Raw genomic sequence first — 22711 nt, forward strand, 5'->3', positions numbered from 1 at the left:
GCTGATGACTCTTCAGATGTGCTTGGAACAGCGTGGGCATCTGCGGCTTATAGACCAGTGAAGCCATATATGAGAATTTTTTTTTTATACATTTTGTTGGTGTGGCTTATATTCAGGTGCGCTCAATAGTTCGGAATTCATGGTACACTTTATTTAGCCGTAATTCAGTGACGAGCACTTAGCTCATAATTGACTTCTTCATTGTTATGTTATTTAGTTCTTAAGTGTTAGTCAGACTTAACTCATGAATTGTTCACGATTAGTTAACTCATCATTATTAAGGCTAACTAAGGTGCAGTTATTATAAAGTGCACATTTTAGCTAATCCTATACAAACAATGACAAAGTGCCCACTGTGAACTGAATTGGACTTTAAATGTGAAATTGCAAATCCTGGACATAAAGTAGCAAAAATATTTCAACACAACGACAGAAAATAAATTGAGTTCTGTCAATACTTTTTGGGGAGATTGTGAATGTGAAGTGTTTGGTGCATGTATATGTCTTTTGTTTGACAGTCAGGTTGGACAATGGCTGTTGCCTCTGAGTACAGGCCTCTGCTGTGTAGAATACATGGAGAAAGTAAGAAGGTCCACCATATTAACAGATCTACTGCACCATTGGGATGCACTAATGTCGGACAGACCCTCATAGTTACAGACGGCATCTTTGGAATAGGCCCATATATGGTCATGCTCGGACCAGCCATTTCTTTAACACATTAATAATGAATACATTTTTCATACTAAATAAAGATACAGAGACATGGCGAGGAGCAGAGTGGCCCACAAATACTACAAAAAATGAACAATGCCAATCTGGAAGCTACGTTAGCCTCATGTTGCGTATGCTTATGTTGGCATGTGCTGTTCATTGATTCTACTGAGCAATTGGCTGTGAAAAAACCTCCATATGGATTTTTATTTGATTTCATTTGCGTGTGATGAATATTTTCAGAGTCGGCCAGAAAACTGCAAAAAAGTAGTGAAAAATGTGTGATTCCCTTGAGAGGTTCCCCTTTGTCGAGGCTATGGCCGCTTGTATGACGCGTTGCCGTCTGCATCTATAATCAGTTTGACCAACCAAATCCTGGATGTGCAGGTCCGAGTCTCTAAAATCCAAGTCCAGTCCATAAGATTAGTTCATTTGTTATTTTCCAAGCAGATTACAATCACAAATTGAAAATAAAAAACACATTTGGCTACTGCCTGTTTACTAGGGCAGGGGCAAAATATCAGTTCAGATCGTATCGCAATACTTTGTGCTGTAACACCAAGTATCGATACTTTATCAAGCATCACAATACGATACTTGTGCTTGGAGACATTTTTATCCTGCACTTATTTACTTTCCAGTAACAGTTACACAGCTCTTTGTGTTAATGCACTTTTCAATCTAAACACTCCAACAAATGTGAAATGAGGCCTTCCTCTGGGCAAACTCCAGACGGCTGCCTCTGAACAGCTGTCAGCTTACAGCACGGGTCACATGTCCCAAGTGGGTTGGTCCAGGGTGGGTGTGTTCTTTGTCACCTGGTTCATAGCACACAAATCATTAAAATATGTACAATATATAATGTAAAACACAATTCACAATACTATACATTTTTATACTTTTCTTTACAGAGAAATGTTAGAAATAGGAATAATTATTTGCACAAGATGCAGATTAGACACATTCATTTTTACAAATCTTAATTCTCCACTGGGACCTGGGAAATCCGGCTTTGAGGGTATAAATCCAAAAGGTTTTCTAAATCTGTCCCGTCCTCTGATGGTCTCCTGTATTTCCACAAAGGCTATTGTAATTCCCATGGTTGGCCTCTTTATAATGCATGGCCATAAGATACAGGGGTTGTTACTTCTAATTGCTTGTTTGTGTTCTGCTAGTCTGATTTTAGTTTGCGTTTTGTTCTGCCAACATAAACTCGACCGCAGGGACATGAACACAGGTGGTGTTGCAGTTGATGACAGTTCTAATGCTGTAAGTCTGACCTGATGTTGTATCTTTGAAGATGTTCGTCCTTTGTATATTTTCAACAAAAAGAACAATTAGCACATTTATAGCAACCAGCTTTAGTGCTGAGCCATGTCTTTTGTTTTATTGGTGAAGATAACTGTGAACCAGTCGACTACCAAGAGTGGGGGCTTTAAAACTGATGGTAGAGCATAGTCTAATTTTGTTGGATTATCTGTTTCATTTCGCTAACTTCAGCACTGTATTCTGTCACAAAACACACTTGGTTCTCATTTTGTTTGGTTTTTGTATCAATAACTCTTCTCTCTTGGAGCTCTGCTGTCGGCTGAAGACACTGTCTCTCTTTACATCTTTGGCTCATGTCCTGATAATTTATTTCAAAATTGTAATCAATGTGGCAAATGTGCCTTAGCCGTTGGAACTGACCAGAAGGAATATTCTGTAGTTGCCATGGAGGGTGGAAACTATCAGCTATTAAAATAGTATTCCGGTCAGAGGATTTCCGAAAAACGGTGCTGTGAGTTTGCCCTGAGGAAGGCCTCGAGCCCAAACACGTTGGCAATAATTTTTATCACATCGAGCCATGTATTAATAAAGGCTTTTTGTTATTTCCACTTATGGAGTGGCTCAGTTTGTTGAAACTGATCCCTGCACTGAAGAGCACCCAAAGGACTAAGTTTTACACAACTTTTACATCCAAGTAGCACTCCAGCCTCCCAGTTTGTTCAAATGTCTGTTTTTGGAATTTGTTTTATTAACTGTGGACACTTGACAAAGCACATCTTTTGTTATCATAATTATACTTGTTTACTGTAGGACAATACGGACAGGTCCATAGATATTGGGACATCGACTCAGTTCTTATGTTTTTGGCTCTATAAACCACCACAATGGATTTCAATGAAACAACAAAGATGTGCTTAAACTGCAGACTTTCAGCTTTAATGTGAGAGTATTTACATCCAAATCAGATGAACAGTGCAGGAATTACAAGCGTTATATGTGAGTCTCCCATAAGTAAAGGAACAAGTGTCTGCTCAGCTGTTCCATGGTCTGGTGTTTGCTCTTCCCTCATCATCCCATTTATAAGGAAACAGGTGAGATGTTCATTTCCAGTGTGATATTTGCATTGTGGATATTGTTTTGTTGCTGTTATATGAGATCCAAAGAGCGGTCAGTGAAGCAAACCATTATTAGGCTGAAAATCAAAACAAACCCATCAGAGAGATAGCAAATATTAGGCGTGGCTAAATCAACAGTTTGGAACATTATATAAAAAAAAGAAAGAACACACCAGTGAGCTCAACAACACCAGAAGACCCAGACGTCATCCACCACCAAATGTGCTGGATTGTTTCCCTGGTGAAGAAAACCCCTTCACAACAACAGGTCAGATCAAAAACACTGTCCAGGAGGTGATGTTTGTGTGTCCAAGTCAACAATCAAGAGAAGACTTCACCAGAGAGAATACAGACATGGAAACCACTGGTGAGTTGCAAAAACAGGAGTCTTTACAGTTCTGAAACATCCTAGGACAGATGAGACAAAGATCATCTTGTACCAGAGTGATTTGAAGAGAAACGTCTGGAGAAATAAAGGATCTGCTCATGATTGAAAACATCCCACCTCCTCAGTGAAACATGGTGGTGCAGCATCATGGCCTGGGCTTGTCTGGGCCAATGGAACTGGTTCCCTTGTATTTATTGATGATGTGACTGTTGATAAAAGCAGCAAGATGAATTTTGAAGTGTTCCGGGCAATATTATGAGCTAATATTCAGCCAAATGCTCGGACTCCGCTTCACAGTGCACATGGACAATGACCTGAAGCTACTGCCAAAGAGCTTTTTAAGGCAAAAAAGTGACATGTTGTTCAGTGGCCGAGACAATCACCTGACATGAATCCAATTGAGCTGCATTTCAGTTGCTGAAGACCAAACTGAAGGGGAAATGTCCCAAGAACAAGCAGGAACTGAAGACATTTGCAGCAGAGGCCTGGGAGAACATCACCAGGGATGAAACCCAGCGTCTGTGATGTCTGTGCCTTCTAGACGTCATTGACTGTTAAGGATTTGCAACCAAATATTAAAAAAAGTTTGATTTATAATTGTTACTTTGTCCCATAACTTTTGGTCCCATAAAAATGCTTGTAATTCCTACTCTGTTCATACGATTTGGATATAAATAGCCTCAAATTAAAGCTGAAAGTCTGCAGTTGTTGTTGTTTCGTTTCCATTGTGGTGGTTTATTGAGCCAAAAACATAAGTATGTGTCGGACCGGCCCCTGAGTATCGTGATAGATAACTTATTGGATCGTGACAAATGTGTATCGCCCTAGCTGGTCATATTGTGCTAATGTTAATTTTTTAAAATATTGTATATGGCACGTATTGCTGAGGAAAATGTAAATGTAAATCAGGGGTAGAGACTAGTTTGTATCGCAGAGGACACCGAGGACTTGAGAGCTAAATCAGTTGAAGTGCCCCCAGTAACACCTCTGCCCGTTTGCTCTGGATAACAACCATAACCTTGTTCACAACAATGGAAAGCCCTTTTTATTTCAGAATTGGGAATAGATCTTTGGCAACAGGAAGTGGAGATGACAGGAAGCAGCGACACACACAAGCCCCTCTGTTCCCCCAAGAACACTATCTGGTAGAGATCCTCCTCTGCAGTCGTGCCCAGGCTGGAACAGGATTTCCTCCAGTGGACCGCAGCGTGTGTTGGTTTGGCAAAGACTCGGATGGAACTCTGCCCCCCCTGCTCAGAGCCACTCATCCTCTCTGGCTGATGTTCCGGATGTTCATCTGTTCGGTCGCTGCAGCCGCCTTCACTTCTCATCACACGGTGTCTCCCCGATTGCACATGCGCAACGCCGGAGGAGTGTTATTGTCTTTCTGCTATCGATGGATATACATGCTCACATAGAGGGGCGGACTGGCCATATGTCCATTCTGGAAGAGCACAGAAGGGCCACTGGCTCTCGGGCCACCGGTCTGGCCCCTCACTTTACCTTACCCTCACCCCCGGGCGTGACCGAGCTTTACCCAAATCTAAAAGCTTAAAAGAAAAGCATCCAAAAACAAAAATGTGCTGGATGAGCAAGAAAAAACAAACAAAATGTGACGAAAACGTGACGACAAAGCAATGAAAAAACAACAATAACATGAAAAAAACCCCCGAAAAACAAGAGACGAAAACACAACGAAAAAGTGACGAAAACACGACAAAAAGCCACAAAAAAAGTAATGAAAAAGCAACAAAAACTTGACAAAATATGCAGCGACAACGTGACAAAAAGTTTCCATCACTTTTCTAGATTTTAGCTTTCAAATGAGGCGTTACAGTGTTGCTCTCCAGTCAAGAAGCTTTTAGATTTGGGCAAAGCCGAACTGGAGAAAATGCTCTCGGTTAAGGCGGGGGGTAAGAGGTTAACATGTGTATTTGTGGAAGTGTCACATTTAGGCTAATTTGGGCCAGGCTGACCAGAGTCCAGGGCTGTTTTTCAGTCCCAGTCCAGCCCCTGCTCACATACATTTACGACTGACTGGCCGACCGACCGACCGACCGACCCCCATCTTTCACGCAAAGGCTCAGGGGCCGTAGGAATAAGGTGGATACAGCATTTAGTTTCCTTTTTTCCCCCGACCGATCGACCGACCGACCGACCTCTAGGGATGGGCAACACCAGTCATTTTGGATTCGATCCGACACCGGAGGTAGTTGTTTTCTTTTCTTTTTTTTTTCATATTGCATCAACGGCTGAACAAAACTGTCTTCAATATTCTGGGTTACATGCACAACAAAAAGAGCCATTGAACCAGACAGGTGCTTTATAACAAGTGTGAAAAGAAAAATAAATATGCAATTTTCTGGGTATAAAGGTCATGTAAGTGCAGGAGTGCTGGGTTAGGAAAAAAAGACACGACTGACTTAGGGGCTAATCCACTTTTGCGTGCGTGACTTATTTTGCACTTGAGCAAACACTTGGTAAATGACTCCCATCATCATGATTGTTCTCACCATGGCTGCCTTCACCAGATGAATGGTCTATTTTCACTTGTTGCAATGCCATGTTTAACCCAGAGGAGTTCCCTACCTGACTGCCATTATAGTAGATGTCTGATTATATGAAATAAAAACATCTGATTATATGAAAAAAGAAAAAAAAAGACTAGCCTAGGCGAGCAAATACAGCAGCTGACACCGGTGCAGCTGAAGGGCAGAAAGAGGAGAAGCTGTTTTTGCGCACAAAAATATAGTATTATATCAGAGAATACATAAATATTAACTTAAATGAAAGTATCGATATTTGAGCTTGAGGATCGATACTTTAAAAAGAATCGCCTGGATCGAAATATCGATATATTGGTATCGATCCGCCCATCCCTATGTAGCTCAGTTTAATCTGAAAATGTGAAGATCTCCACGGATATTTGACCAATCAACACGAAACAAACAGACAATCCATTCTCTAAGCCTGAAGTGCCACATCTGAGTAAAGTCTTTGTGAAAGTTTGCAGAAATAGAAATATCCACAGAGGTTTAGTGGAGACAACTTGACCAACACGCCCACGGGTCAGAAAACTCTTCGACAGAGCGATCTTCAGTCATACGTTTGTTGTGAGCAGATAATCGCGGCTCAGAGTTTGGTCTCAGCTCGTGCTCCCACAGTCTGCACCTCTAAAGCTCAGAAAAAGTGGATTCGAGCAAACAAACATGCTGGAAACCCCCCCCCATCTTTCACGCAAAGGCTCATGGGCCGTAGGAATAAGATGGATACGGCATTTAGTTTCCTTTTTTCCCCCCGTCTGTTTGGAAACCATTCAATTGCAAAACGACCCCGTGACCTCTTCAAAGTTCACAAAGTTATCGAGGCTCTCAAGCTGGCTGATGGTTTTGGCCACAGCTTTGACAGGTGGAATTTCAATGTTTTTCGCGAATAACAATCGCACATTTGTCTGAGAGGAAGGCTTCTGTTCTGTGATCTGACAGCACAAGTGGAGGAATGCTACAGCTTTAGTTTCTGTTTTTTTTAAGATTTGGAGAAATGTATTTGCTGTAGTTGGATACAATTACAAAACTGGCTATAGCATTAATTAGCACACGATAATGCTACAAGCTAAATAGAATGTTTAAATATGGTCATTTATTTATTGGATTCCATGAGGACTGGACGGTCTGCCATCTTGGCCCGTCTGCTGAGGGATCCTTCGGCCCTGGGTCTCTATAGCCTGTCCGTCCATGGGAGTGGATCTCTCCTTCTGTGGTTCTCCCCAAGGTTTCTCTTTTCTCCTGCCGGGTTTTTGAGTTTTTCCTTACCGTGCTGGAGAGTCTAAGGACGCCGCTCGTCGCTACCTCCTATTGGACATTATATTTGCCTGGATTCACCTGAACTTTTAATTGTCATATTTATTGCTCTGTTTTATTGCCTTAATGTTTGGTGCAGCTGTGAGGCCACTTCTGTTGTGATATTGGGCGATACAAAACCATTCAACTTGAAACTTGAAACACGTGGTGGCGCAGTGGTTAGTGCCAGGGGTAGAGTGGCCAAAATATTTACTCAAGTAAGAGTAAAACAGGACTTGGAGATAATACTACTTGAATACTGTGAGTACTGAGTAACTGTTGGAGTGTAAAAGTCTGATTCACACGAAACTCTGAGTTCAACAAAACATGAAATAATGTGAAAATTGTGATAAAATACATTGAAAGTAACAAAAAGGAATCATTATGAAGAATTAAGTCAACAAAATACAAAATACATCTATTTTACACATCACAATGAAGATTTACTCACAGTGGCATGAGTTTACTTTTTACAGATACTTCGTTTTATTATTACTCATGTAGAAGCAAAGTACTGGATGAAAAACTACTTGCAAAAGAACAGTTACTTCAAAAAGTTACTTAAGTGCATGTACTTGAGTAAATGTAACTGAGTACTGTCCGCCTCCTAAACCCTTGGCACATAAAGGTTTTCATAGTGAAGGAAGAGGAGAGTTCAGCTTCCCGACAACCTGCTGGTGAGTGGCAGATAAAGTTCCTAATTGAAGTAGAGTTCCTGATGAAGTGCCTCATTTGAAAGCTAAGACCTACAAAACTGATCTCAAAGGATATTTTTTCTTGTGTTTTGTCACTTTTCTGTTGCGTTGTGGCTTCGGCATCCTCGTTTTTGTCTCATTTTTGTCTCTATTCTACAGGTCATTTGACATTTTAGATTTGGGTAAAGCCAAACTGGAGATGTGTACTTCAATTGAGCTGTATTTGTGTTGTACTTTTGCTCCAGCAGGCTCTCAAATAAAAAAGTCCAAATAAAAAATGTGTTTTATCCATTTAAAAAAGACCGCACACTCCAGAGCAGTAGGTGGCGCTGTGCAGATCTAACGTCAAATGTCAGTAAGGCACAACGAGAAAGAAAATGTGTCCCCGTGATAAATGGATTTGTACTTTCACAGCAAATACTTGAATACTTTCACTTGTAATGACGTGACATAGACTTTCTATTGGATTTTGACCAAATACTTTTTTCCCCAACTGTATCTGTTATTTTTTTTAAATAATTGATGAATAAATATGCAACAATGAAAAACACAATTGGCTTATTGCACGGTGTGGCTATGCTAGTTCCTCTGACCTGAAGGTGTGAGCGCCTGGACTTCCTGTCTGATTTCTTTTCCTGGAATAATAAATCATATTTTCCAAAGATTATGTTGTGGGCGGTGAGTTCCCGGTAGATGATCATTTACTGTGTTCAAATCATGAAGTTCAGATCAGAGACACCTGTGATCATAAAGGATTGATAGTTTGTCTTGAAGCTAAAGGCTAACATGCTATAAAAAATATATATATAAAGGCACTATTTCAAGTTGTGTAATGCATTAACTCCCACCTGAACCGAGCACATTTTCTCGACGAAAACAATGATGGAAATGTCACAAAAATGTCACAAGAAATGGACAAAAAATGTACAAATAATGACAAAAATGTGATGAAATGTGACAAAAATATGACAAAAATGTGACAAAATGTGATATAAAATTGATGAAAAAATGAAAAAAAAAAAAATGTGACCAAAAAATGACAAAAAAGTGACGAAAATGATGGGGAAAAAAATCTGATGACGTGAGGAAAAAGATCCTCTCGGTTCAGGCGGGAGTTAAGAGGTTAAATTAGCCTTTAGCTTCAAGACAAACTCACTGATCCTCACAAACATAAACGTCTCCTCTATGGAAATATTTCTACCAGGAACTCACTGGTCTGAGCTCATCTTAATGGAAATGAATACGAACAGGAAGCACTAGCGCCCACAGCTTCAGCTCAGAGGAACTAGCGTAGCCACATTGTGCAACAAGCCGATTTGAAACGAAAGCTTAGCTACTAATTCTTACTATCCATTTTGAATTCAGAGATATACTGTAAGGCTAATATTGATTTGCCTGCTTTAAAAAAAAAACGATTTTGTTTACAATACACCAATAAATAAAGAACAGCTATCACAGACTGTTTACACTATGTGCCTAAAGCGGTCACCGATATGTAAACAACCTCCCCTCCCACCTGCGCACATGTGTCTTTTTCACTTTTATTTGGCCCCTGGATATCCGGCTCTCACTGCTTTCTCAAGTGCAAGTACATTGTGTTCCGAAAAGGGGGGTGCCCGTATAAACACGCCCACGGAGTCAGGGACGCAGGGGTCTAGTAATCACTGGGGAGCCGTCCAGAGCCTATTAGCCACACAATAGGTGACGCACGGCCCGAGTAAACAGATGCTAAACACGGGCTACCGGCGATATGTCAAAGTAAAGAGCTCTGCCACGGTGCGGAACAATGGCTTTATTTGTCATATGTACAGTGGCAAAAACAACACGGGTCACGAATATGTACAAAGGGAGAACACGGTTCACATTTACAGGCCCTATACACCTGGTTGGAAACATTGCTTAGAAACTCATCCTTGCAAAGTATTGGGATGTTCGAAAAGTTTGGAATGAGTTTGGACCACGACTCACGATAGGCTGTCAATTTCATGCACTTTTCTTTTATTTATGTTTGCAAGCAAAACAAAAAGTCACGTATAGAGCCTTTAAATTCAGAGATATAATGTTACAAAAATGACATGGTGACGAGGACACGGCCAAAAGTGGGATTAGTTTGAATTCAGAAACTGACTTTATTGTGCAGTATTTGTCGGATTGGTTTTAAACCCCAACCTGCAATTATTTAAATATATCTATAAATATTCTGAATTAAGTTTCACAGTAGAGGTGTAATATAAGCTCGAGATCAGGGGTGCCCAAAGTGGGGCCCGTGGGCCAAATTTGCCCAGAGAGTGACCTACTTTTGCATGGCTATGGTTAATACTAACTCTCTCCCATTCATTCTCAATGGTAAATAAGGATGCAGTACACTTTTTTGGCCACCAGCGTCAAATTGGGGGCGCTGTTTCACTCCTTTCACAAAGTTAAGGAAACACTGTTGTGGTGTCTTGGTATTTATCAATCACTTTTCCATTTTTTCAACTTTTATTGCAAAGGTTCATGTTCAAAATGGACTTATGAAAGAATTTATGCTGAACTGACAACTTCAAAATGATCTAATGTGGCATTTTCTTAAAGTTAACAACTGAATGAGGTAAAGTCACTGTAGGTACTGTAGATACAGGTGGTGCTGGTTACATGTTGCACAATATTTCTACAGTTGTTGATTTTGTTCGACTAAACCTAGGCTTTTGCCATAGTTAACATTAGTTTTAATGTTGCATGTTATTTGCATAGATAGAATTAAATGTACATGTATACCAAAAAATAAAATCAAGTAACCCTAGACCCACAGGCACTTTTTCCTTTTTTGCCCTCGCAGACATAATGTTTGGGCACCCCTGCTCAAGATCATTCGTCAGATTGAATGCAGATAGGTTTTCAATGAATTCAAACCTGTACTATGCTATTTCAATTTGCAACAAGACATACAACACAAGACAAAACAAAAGTCTGAATTCACATTAGAAAATGCTACACGATTAAATTTGCCCTCGATTGCTATTGTTTAGAACATGCTTGCCAAGGGGCAGACAGGTTAGCTTGCCCGGGCAAACCTGATCACTTTCCCCAGAGAAGTGGGTCAGGGGCATACAGGAATAAGTGCTGTCGTCCATCACTATAGTCCAATGGCTTCAAAAACATGCGGGAAAAGGTGCTTGTAGTGTTCTCGCCCCAGATGGATTAGCCCATAATCCTGGAGAGCTCCTGTTTCTCCCTGACACAGACAAAAGCAAAAATATGAGTTTGCATCTCAATATCACATTTAGAAGCATTACCCTTGTCACATCACCTTCCCTATTGGACTTTATGCTAGTTAAAGCCACAAGTCACAAGAACAACTGGCGTAAAACTCAAAGTATAAACACACATGGGAGCGATACCAAAAGTGCAGCATTTGGAAGAATATCCAATTGATTTTTGTTGTTGCAAAATCTACATAGTTAGATGGTTATGTCCCGTTCAAGTACATTCCGTAATGAAATACATGCTAGTATTTTATTCTTTGGACTGGGTGAAAAGTTACGTAGTGTGGCTTTAAATTTGGAAAATGCAGGCAATTTGAAACTTGAAGAAAAATTAAACAGAAACTCCAATAGAAGTAGAATAGGCTGGTTGGTACAGCCCAGTAATATTAATAGGAAGAGGATTAATCAAGAGAAGTATTCTGTTTCTGTGTGACGATCAATAAGAAAATAAAATCCATTTGAAACTTACCATACCATACCGTACCAACTTTATTTATAAAGCACTTTGAGAACTGTACAGTTGGCCAAAGTGCCGCACACAGAAACAGATACAAATATTTACAGTAAAAAATATGAGTGAATATAATCTTTCATAGCTTGCTGACTTATCTAGAAGAAATTGAAAGTTTTCTATCATTTGATATTCTTACATAGAATTAATTGAAGGCATTTAATACTTACTGTCTTACTTTTAATACATAAAAATGACCATAGTTGCTCATGTTTTCTGGGAACAAATCTGATTTATAGATAGAGCTGACCTAAATTGTAGGGTTTATGAGATGCAAAGAGTGCCTTAATATCTTATTTAACCGTTGAATAAATTAGTTAATGGTAATAATCAAAAAAAGGAGTTTGGCCTGAACCTGTCTACCCTTGAACTTACAGATTGGTGTGTTTTGTTTGTTTTGTATTCTAGCTGTTACTCACTCTGGGCCTGGAGGGTTGATGATCCGTTGCAGATCTCGAAGGTGTTGATTGACGGAGATGGCTGTGCAAGAAGACCAGAGACAACGTATTGATATTTGGTATTGATGCTTCATAAAACATTGGAAAAAATATTTTTTTACTCACGTCCTGTGAATGAGAAGGTCCTTCCAAAACTGCTCCCGCTGCTGGACGTTCCTTTACCTTGGTTGCTTCCTAATTTGCTTTGGTCCGAGTTGGTACTACTACCACTGTTGCTACTGCTGCTGCTGCTACTGGCGCCCAACCCCCCCCACCAACCCCCAAACCCACCACTTTTACTGGTCGTTGCGCTCGATCCCCCAGATGAAGAAGAACTTGAAGAAGAACTGGAGGAGCCTTTATTGGATGAGGAGGACAGTTTGTTTAGGCTGCTGGAACTGCTCGAACCCAGGCTTGAACCCAATGAACTGCTCGAACCCAGGCTTGAACCCAACGAACTGCTTGAGGAACCGAATGTGTTTGGGGAAACTCTCGTGTTGGACATCGTCTTGGATAAACTGGAAGAACTGGAAGAACCAAACCCAGAATTACTAGACGAGCCAGTATTTGAACCAAGGTTGGAGCTGGAAGATCCAAAATTCGACCCTGAACTCGATGATCCGAAATTTGTTCCGAGACTGGAAGAGCCTGTCCCTGCACTGGACCCAAACTTATTCTGACTCGAACTGGAGGAACTCGGATTGTTGGACGACCCAAATGGTGACCCAAGTGATGAGGATGACCCTAGCCCGGTTGAAGTCTGTTTATTCAAGTTGGTCGACGATGACCCAAAAGTTGACCCAAACAACGTTGACGACCCTTGGTTACTTGACCCCTGCTTGTTCGCCGTGGAAGACCCGAGACCGCTGTTGGACCCGAGGCTCGAAGACCCCAGTCCGGTTGATGGTTTGTAGCCTGAATTACTCGAGCCCAGACCTGTATTTAACCCGGTTGAACCAAACGTTGACCCGGATGAGCTTGAGGAAGACGAGGAACCAAAGTTGTTGTTGCGATTGAACTGGCCCTGTCCGCTGTTGGAGTTGGGGAAGCCTTGGTTGGTGGAGCCAGACTGGGGCCCTCCCCAGGGTGAGCCAGGCTGGCGAGGGTACAGACCTCCAGACTGGAACAAAACAACAAAAGGATTAGACAGAAGTAAAGGTGGCACCTCCTGCGGTCTTTGTATGCCCTTTTCAGATTGTCAATTCTAGTGCCAAATGTTTACACCAATAGACAGGTTTGAGTACAGGAGTTTGTAGTAAAGCTTTTCAGAGTCTGAAAATCTTGAACTAGACCAATGATTTTCAAACTGTTCACCCAAGGTGCCACTTCATAAAATGTTTGGTTCATAGAGTTCAAAATAGACCTAGTGTTTGTTTTATCTACCCATCAACACAATGACTTTCTCGTTTGGGCTGCTTCTCGCCTGTCTCCAACACATCTCGATAATAACAAACTAACAGTGTGTTCCCTTACCCTGGGGATGCACGACAAGTTGAGATGTTTCAGCATTTCGTTCTTGTGTTCCAGCTGCGACTCCTTAAGCCTGATGCTGCTCTCCATAACGTTGATGATTCCTTGCAGTTTGACCTTCTCCTTCAGCAGCCTCTCTTTCTCCTCGTCGTTCTGCAGCTGTACCCTCCCCAGGTACTGCTTGTGTTCTCGGATCAGGCCCGTACGGTTTTGGCTGCACAGGTTGTAGTCCCTGGTCATCCGCATGTTCTCCGCCATCAGGACGCTGATGTTGCCCTGGTACATGGACACCCTGCTTCCCAGTGTGTCCAGGTAGGTTTGGAATTTCGTCACCACCTCCTCGGAAAGGTCGGTGCAGTTGGTGCGGATCTGCTCGAGGTACTCCTTCTGTTTCGGGCAGGTGAGATGGAAGGGAGACAAGGCGTGGAAGAGCGAGTCGATTTTGCCGAGGAACGCCTTGGAGACGTTGGAGATTCCGCTCAGGGAGTTGACAAACTCCTCTTTGCACTTGATCTGGTAGAACTGGATGGCTTTGTCGTGCACGGATTTGTCCCGTCGGAGTTGGATGGCCTCCAGGTTGAGGTTGTCGCGCTCTCTGGACATCTGGTCCATCTCCATTTGCATCTGCATGGCTGTTTGAGTGAAGTTCGACTGGACCAGTTGCATTTTTGCTCTGAGGGTTTCCATCTGCAGGCCGCAGTTGCAACCACCGCCGAAGGTATTGAAGGTATTCACTGGCATTCGGATATCTGTCAGACATATAAGGAAGTGGGTTTAGCTTTTCTAGCAGTGGAAGTACTATTTTTTCCTTACTTTTCTTGCTTTTTCTTAAGCAAAAGTACAAATAGAGGAGATAAAAAAATAAATAATAATAAATGTAGCTGAGAAGTGAAACTAAAAAGCATTGGCTTTCCATTTACCCAAAGCAGGGCCATTGTCGGGGGTCTTATTTGTAAGAAAGACCGTTTTTTTAACATATTAATTACAGCTTCAAAAATCAATTATATTTACAAAATACAATATATATACAATTATTTTATGGCAGTACACAACAGTAGGTATGGGGCCCCTTAACATTCTTGCCCCCTGGCCCCAGCACGCCTGTTGATGGCCCTGACTTTATGTGAAAAATAAACCCCCCAAAAAGTTTATAAATATATATATTATTTTGGAAACCATGGAAACTATTAAAATGCATTAATGTTGATATTTACATTATTACATATCTATTGATGCACAGTATTGCTGAACAGAAGAGAGCAAATGTGTTGCTGTTTTTTCCTGGCGTTACTATTTCTACGTTTCTGATCAGAACAACTTTACTGCAGTTTTGTGAAGTTAGCTTTTTCGTTTTGATGTTGTTTTATTCAGATTTTTTGCGTCTTTTTCTTTTAATATCTAATGATAGACAAAAAAAAAAAAAGAAGATATCAACAGAAAGAGAACCAATTTGATCCTGAAACCCATGTTTCAGCCGTTCAGGCATATTCGGGAATTAAGGTTTCGTAAACTTTTATTCTTAACATAACTGTCATTTTAAAGGAGCATTACTAAATAAATGTTGATATTTTTGACCTTTCAGAGACCCCGGTGACTGCACGGGTGGTAAGTGTGCCTCTGTGACGCTCTCGGATCGATTGTTTTTAGGGTTTCTGAGCGGTTTTCTGGACGGATTGTATCCGTAACCATGGAGACGGTTCCATCAGCGGAGAAAACCTACCAGAAACTCTAAAAACAATTGATCCTGAAGCATCCTCGAGGCCACAGTGATGGAAAGTAAAGACGGCACTCTAACCAGCCACTGGATTACATCAACAATTTTTCCACAAACTTTTTCTAATGGTTAAACGTGGGTTGCGCAGGTTCAAACTGGTTCAGAAAAAAAGCCAATGAAATGAACTTTGAAGAACAAAATAGCAATTACTTCCGATGGTTAGAAGTCACAGCACACCACCAGCAGTGTGAAAGAAGCCCAATGATCGATGGACGTGCCCGAGGACAGGATTCAAAGGGCAGGGGGGACCGAGTGAATGGTGAAGAAACAGAAAAGATAAATGACCACTCACCAGGCTGGCAGTTCATGCGGCTGCTGCTCCTCTCAAATAAGCACTGTTGCTGTTGGACAGAGAGACAAACTTCAGTTCAGCTTCACACAAATCCAAACAGTTACGGCCTATTTGCCTCATTTGAAAGCTACGCCCTACAAAACTGATGTAAACTGATCTTTTTCCTCGCTCTGTTGCCGTGTTGTCGTCACTTTTGTCATGTTCATCTCATTTTTGCCACTTTTTCATCAATCAATCAATCAAACTTTATTTAAAACAACACGCCCGGCACACCCTCCCATATAATATATATTAGGACTAAATAAATGGGTGTCAGTTAAAAGCGAAGCTAAAACGGTGAGCCTGCTCTTAAAAACATGAACGTTCTCTGCAGCCCTGAGCTCCGTAACATTGGAGAAAGACTCCTCGCCGTGAGTCTTTTTGTTGACTTTAGGAACAACTAGGAGACCCCTGCCGGAGGAGCGAAGGGGCCGTGAAGGTTCATAAGGTAAAGGCAGTTCTGAAAGATGAGAAGGACCAAGATCATCACTTCACTTTATTTCATGTCCCCGATTGGGCAATTAGTTTTGCAGCGCAAGATACATAAAAATAGCTACATAAAAACAGACAAGAACAATAAAAATGCATTCATTCACCAGTTCAACAAGATGCCGAAGTGCAAAACCTTACAAAAACAGAGTCCTTGGCAATTTTTGTACAACAACAGAAACAACTTTTTTCCCTCACACTGAATTCGGTGCCTGTTTACTCCTTTTATACTCAGCGTTTAGAGCGGAGATGGCTACAGGTATGAAGGAAAATTTGTATCTGTTTTTCCCGACCAATGGAAGCCCTAAGCCGCGGACCAGAAGGCAAGTAGCAGAATTCACATTGAAGAGGATGAGCATCATTAGCCAGAATACTCAGAGAATACAGAATACTATTACGACATTTAAAAACCATTAAAAGAACTTTAAAGTCGATCCTGAAACACACGGGGAGCCAATGCAGCGATTCTAAAACCGGTGTAATGTGGTCCCCGCCTCCTGGTCTTCGTCAGGACACGAGCTGCTGAATTTTGTAAAAGTTGTAAACCTGAGATCCTGTTTTTGGGAAGACCAGAAAGCAGGGCATTACAGTAGTCGATACGAGGCTCCGTGTTGGCCCGAGAGAGAATGGGGCAGACTCTGGCTATGTTCTTAAGATGGTAAAACCCTATCTTTGTGATGTTCTTAATGTGTGGAATAAAAGTCAGCTCAGAGTCAAAGATCACACCCCGGGTTTAAGAGGTTAAAGCGTCATCAATGCCACCAAAGCAGATGTTCAGAGTCTCACCTCAGACACTCACACCTTCTGATCTCATTCACTTTCTTACCAGTTTCTTTTGGTTCTCCTCCAGGAGAATGTAGGAGGTGTTGGCGACGAACCTCAGCCGCGCCAGGTCCCACTCGTTGCGCGCCCGCTCCATGGACGTGACGTTGAGCAGGTGGGTCAGGTTCTTCCTCTGCTGCCTCAGGCTCACCGTCTCCATGGAGAGCTCGTTGAAGCGCTGCTCCAGGGTCTTCACCCGGTCCACCGACGCCAGGTCCTGCTGCTGCCCGTAGACCAGGAAGAGCACCAGGCTGACGATGATGAGCGACTGGATCAGGGAGGAGAAGAAGAACACGATCCGCATGTAGTAGCCGCAGCTCTTGCCCTTGCTGGAGCGGTACGTCATCCGCTTGCGGGCCTCGGGGCTGTACTTGGACACTTTGGAGTACATGGTCGCTCGGAAAGTATAGCAAAAACAAAACAAAAACAAAAGATGAGACGCTCGAGTGGGTTTTCAGTCAGTTGGAAGATTGCCGGTGTTTTAGTCCATGGTGCCAGAACCGGAGCGACTGTTGATTTGATATGAAGGGTAAACAGTGGAGGGGGATTTATAAACTCGCCCAGGAGAGGAAGAACTCCGAGCCACTGCCCCCTCCCTCCCTCCGCTGCTACTGGACACACAGCTGCAGGGAGACAATGGTACAGGAATGACACATTGTCAGGGAGCAGCCAAAATGTCTGTCATTGGTAAATAATGTAAAAATACACACTTTTATTCTAAAGTTGTACTGTACAAGCTCAAACCTCAGCTCACTAATGAACAGAATGTATCACTTTATATCAGAGGGTGCTCGGTAAGTATTCAAAATCATTATTCATCTGTTTGGGTTAAAGGCACTGACCATATGACTGATTGTATTTTATCTACACTCTTGCCTTTGCTGTAATTGATTCATTTTATGTTGATGTCCAGAGGAGAAGGAGCGACAAAACAGAGGTTAGGTAACTTTGTGTGAACGAGCAAGAAAAAATAGTGCTCAAGACAGAGTGAAATAGTGCTCAAGACAGAGTGAGTCAAAACAAGACTTAAAAATAGTGTCAAGACAGAGCGAAATAGTCCTCAAGACAGAACGAGTCAAAACAAGACTTAAAAATAGTGCTCAAGACAGAGCGAGTCAAAACAAGACTTAGAAATAGTGCTCAAGACAGAGCGAGTCAAAACAAGACTTAAAAATAGTGCTCAAGACAGAGCGAGTCAAAACAAGACTTAAAAATAGTGTCAAGACAGAGCGAAATAGTCCTCAAGACAGAACAAGTCAAAACAAGACTTAAAAATAGTGCTCAAGACAGAGCGAAATAGTCCTCAAGACAGAACAAGTCAAAACAAGACTTAAAAATAGTGCTCAAGACAGAGCGAGTCAAAACAAGACTTAAAAATAGTGCTCAAGACAGAACGAGTCAAAACAAGACTTAAAAATAGTGTCAAGACAGAGCGAAATAGTCCTCAAGACAGAACGAGTCAAAACAAGACTTAAAAATAGTGCTCAAGACAGAGCGAGTCAAAACAAGACTTAAAAATGCATATAACTGAAGTATTTTATCTGCACTCTTGCCTCTTACTGTAATTGATTAATTCTATGTTGATGTTTTTATTGATTGTATTTGTTTTCTTATATTTTATGCTGCTTAACTGTGAAGCACTTTGAATTGCTTTGTGTATGAATTGTGCTCTACAAATAAACTTGCCTTGCCTTGCCTGTTCCTGGTAGTGGATAGGGATGGGCGGGTCGAACGATATATTGATACCCTATACCAGGTAAAAAGCACTGATACCAACAAGCATATTTCATAAGAAGCGTGGCAGCAATTATAAACACAAAAGGACGATGAACCGCTAACGTTCTGTGCCAAAACACCATCCATATCATTCTAGTTTAGGTTGTGTTTGTCATTAACTTATTCATTTTAAACTTGATGTATTTAGTTTCACATTGACAATGTAAATGTTAATTTACATATTAATAATATACACTACCAGTCAAAGGTTTAAGGTCACCCAGGCCAGTTCTATAGCTTTTCTAATCCTCTAACACCATTAGCTAACACAATGTGCCATTAGAACTCTGGAGTGATGGTTGCTAAAGATGCGCCTCTGCACAACAATGTAGGTATTCCATTAAAAATCACTTGTTTCCTTCCAGAATGGGCATTCACAACATAAACAATGTCTAGACTGTATTTCTGATTAATTTAATGCTTGTGAATGTTTGTTAATGTTTAGTGACCCCAAACTTTTGAGCGGTTGTGATCAAAGGTTTATATACCCAGGCAGAATTTCATCATAGGCTTTCATCATTGACTTTGTTGACAACAAAAAGTGCACTATAACTATTGTGAAAAATTGAGTTTTTTCGCTGATGCCACTGGCTCCAGCAGAATACAGTGAAGGTCCCATTATAGACCATCTCAGTCTCCTGACCTCAACATCATTGAACCACTGTGGGGAGATCTCAACTGGCTTTACCATCAGAAATAATAAAGAACCTCATCCACAACTACCACAATATACTCCAAGCTGTCATTGATGTTAAAGGGGGAACACACAGTATTAGAAACTCATCATTTCAGTACTTTCTTTTTTCATTATGATTTAAAAATAGCAAAGAGAGAAAAAGTAGCTAAGCTAAGATAGAAGAAGAAGAAGAAGAAGAAGAAGAAGAAGAAGAAGAAGAAGAAGAAGAAGAAGAAGAAGAAGAAGAAGAAGAAGAAGAAGAAGAAGAAGAAGAGGTTTTGTGTTATCTTTCATATCCTTTGAAAAATCAAAAATTCTGCCAGGGTATGCAAACCTTTGAACACAGCATATGAAAGAAAGAAAAAATGTACACTGATTGAAATGCATTGACCCATATATGAAATGATCAGCATCGGTATCGATATCAACAAAAACGACCCCAAAAGTATCGTAAAATATCGCCTATCACTAGTAAGAGAAGAAATTGTGTTTTGTTCTCCTTTAGTATAGTGTAAACTAAAATTGTGGGGAAAGAAACACTTCCCATTTACTTACAAAGCATTTGTATCAATTCCATGAAATCTCAGTCTCGTTTCCAAAACATTTCTGTGACAGTGACTGAAAAGTGAAGTTGTGAAATGCGCTGAAAAACTGGAACCTGTGAAGAAACAGGATTTACAAATATGTTAGAAAAGTGATGAGTTTGTACCACAGCTAACATTTTAATTTAGTGACTTCCTCTTTCATTGCTTGTAATTTAACAAATAAAATGATCCGATATAGTGCCTTTAAAGGGATATTTTTCAGGATTTTTGACATAGGGCCTCACTTCCAAGTTATCCAGAGTCTTGTTGATTTCTGGAGTTGTTGTTTTTTTTTTAAAATCATGCAGTCCTTATATTTGAAGAGTTTAGTGGCGCTGGGCTAGTGCTAGGCTAGTGCATGTCTATGGTAACTAGTAGCCTGCATTAAAAACCTCTTCAAAGTCATGGGGTCGTCCTCCAAATGTTGCCATATCTGATTTGTAGAAAGCTCCTTTGTGAATTCCACGTGTAGTGATGCGGCCGCAGGTAAACAAACTACTGTAGATCCGGCTACCGAGCAGATCACTCCGCCGCTGCGTAGCTACAACCAGGAAGCTGATGCTGCTCAAATATAAGATCTTTTAAATGCAGAATGTTTTTTTTTTTTAAACATTATTCAGTCGACACAGCCATTTATATGGGTAGTCTGGTGTTATAAGTGATTTGCCTCAGGTGCACTGTGCTTGGGTCAGGCTGTTTTTAATGCAGGCTACTAGTTACCATAGACATGTACTAGCCTAGCACTAGCCTAGCACCGTTAACCTATTCAAACATAAGGACTGCGGGAATTAAAAAGTCACTCTGGATAACTAGGAAATGAGACCCTATGTCAAAAATTCTGAAACATCCCTTTAAGGTTGGGATTCGGGTTAGGGTCTGCCATGAATAAGCATATTATTCATTCACTGTAATGCTTAATTATGCCAAAACATCGCCTATCATTCCATATAGTAACAGAAGAAATGTTGTTTTGCTCTCCTTTAGTATACTGTAAACACTTTCCATCTACTTACAAAGCATTTGTATCAATTCCATGAACTCTCAGTCTCGTTTCCAAAGCATTTCTTTGACAATGACTGAAAAGTGAAGTTGTGAAATACGCCGATAAACTGGAACCTGTGAAGAAACAGGATATTACAAATATGTTATGAGTTTGTATCACAGCTAGCATTTTAATTTAGTGACTTCCTCTTTCATTGTTTGTAATTTAAAAATTAAAAAATCCGGTATAGTGCCTTTAAGGTTGGGATTCGTGTTAGGGCAGGCCATGAATAAGCATATTATTCATTCACTGCTGTAATGCTTCATTTAATTGTTCTTGATTTTAGGATTTTAGACTGTGAAACATTGAATCTCCCGCACACTGTAAATCTCGCTCACTGTAAAAGGTGAGATTTATTTACGTTTCGGCCACTTTTGGAAAAATAAACCAATTAATATATCAATAGGGAATAAAACCTATTAGCGTGGAAGTTAATCATATAATGAACAGCTCTTTCATTTCTTTACAAGCTAATTGTTCATTGCCGATTAATTCCTTTGAACCTTTCAGTTTTTGGGGGAAGGATCCGGGAACTATTTTGGACGATCCGGCAAAGATTTGAGATGAAAAAAAGGATGGTCGTCTTTATTTGAAAAAAGTCAAGTAATTGGAATATAATTGAAATATGCAAGTATTCATCACTGAAAATGTTCAATTACACAATACTGGTAGGCAGTGTTCATTTTGACAACATATTTTTTTTCAGTTTTTGGATGAAAACGTAATTCAGTTTAATTTGAGATTTAGTCAAAAAAATATCTTCAATTTTAGTCTAGCTTTAGACAAAAATTGCAAGTAAATTTAGTCGACTAAATTAACACAAATTTAGTCGATTTTGCATTTATAATATTCATTATTATCATAATCCTTTGCTTCATGGAGTTGCTCCCACATGAACAAAGCTCAGAGCTGGTCCTTTGGCAGAGAATTTACATAATAATAATAATAATAATACCTTTAATTTGTAAAGCACTTTACATGGAAATCTCAAAGTGCTACAGCACAAGTAAAAACTGACAATAATAAAAGCACACACATGATCTGAGGTTCTTTCAGACGGTCAATAGAAGTTGGGATGATTTTAGTCTCTACTTTTCATTTTTATTTAGTCATATTTTAGTCATAGTTTTAGTCTCAGGAAAAACTTTAAATTTAGCTTTAGTCCAATTTTAATCGTCAAAAATATCACTTGGACTCAAATTAAGACTAAATATTTTAGTCGGCGAAACGAACCCTGCTGGTATGGGAGTTAACTTTACTGATGAGTTACCCACACTTATTATTAGCAGTAAATTCAAGCAGACGGTTTCCTGGATTTTTCCAAGTAAAGACCATTTCAATACTCGCCAGTGAAGATTGAAGAGAAACACTTAACATGTTTAGTAAAGCACAACTCTAACTTTGTTCAGTATGGGAGTGTTCCTGAAACTGTTTTGGCCTGTTCCCCCGAATCCATTCCATCAGTCCCAAAGTGTTCCTGAAATAAAACTACAAATCAAGTACTGACCACTTAATAGAAAAAGTATTACCAAAC

General features: G+C 40.5%; 1 protein-coding gene and 2 long non-coding RNA genes across 3 annotated transcripts in view; 1 reads left to right on the forward strand and 2 right to left on the reverse strand.

The window, feature by feature from the left end:
- The window catches only part of LOC306973284, a 547876-nt gene that overhangs the window by 395399 nt on the left and 129766 nt on the right, over positions 1-22711 (forward strand). The gene's annotated exons all lie outside the window — the stretch shown is intronic.
- LOC306973311 lies at positions 10902-12516 on the reverse strand. The gene is made up of 3 exons (XR_013793562.1): positions 12340-12516; positions 12196-12256; positions 10902-11234 (listed from the first exon to the last, which is right to left on the reverse strand). It is a non-coding gene; the product is annotated as an uncharacterized lncRNA (long non-coding RNA).
- On the reverse strand, positions 12598-17737 carry plvapa (plasmalemma vesicle associated protein a; the record flags this gene model as incomplete). The annotated part of the gene is made up of 5 exons (XM_079569518.1): positions 17104-17737; positions 15750-15798; positions 13687-14432; positions 12673-13333; positions 12598-12611 (listed from the first exon to the last, which is right to left on the reverse strand). Exons 1-5 carry the CDS (start codon positions 17488-17490, stop codon positions 12598-12600), a joined length of 1857 nt encoding a protein of 618 aa, XP_079425644.1. The 5' UTR covers positions 17491-17737.

The sequence above is a fragment of the Gobius niger genome (assembly GCF_951799975.1).
Source record: "Gobius niger genome assembly, chromosome: 13".
NCBI lineage: Eukaryota > Metazoa > Chordata > Actinopteri > Gobiiformes > Gobiidae > Gobius > Gobius niger.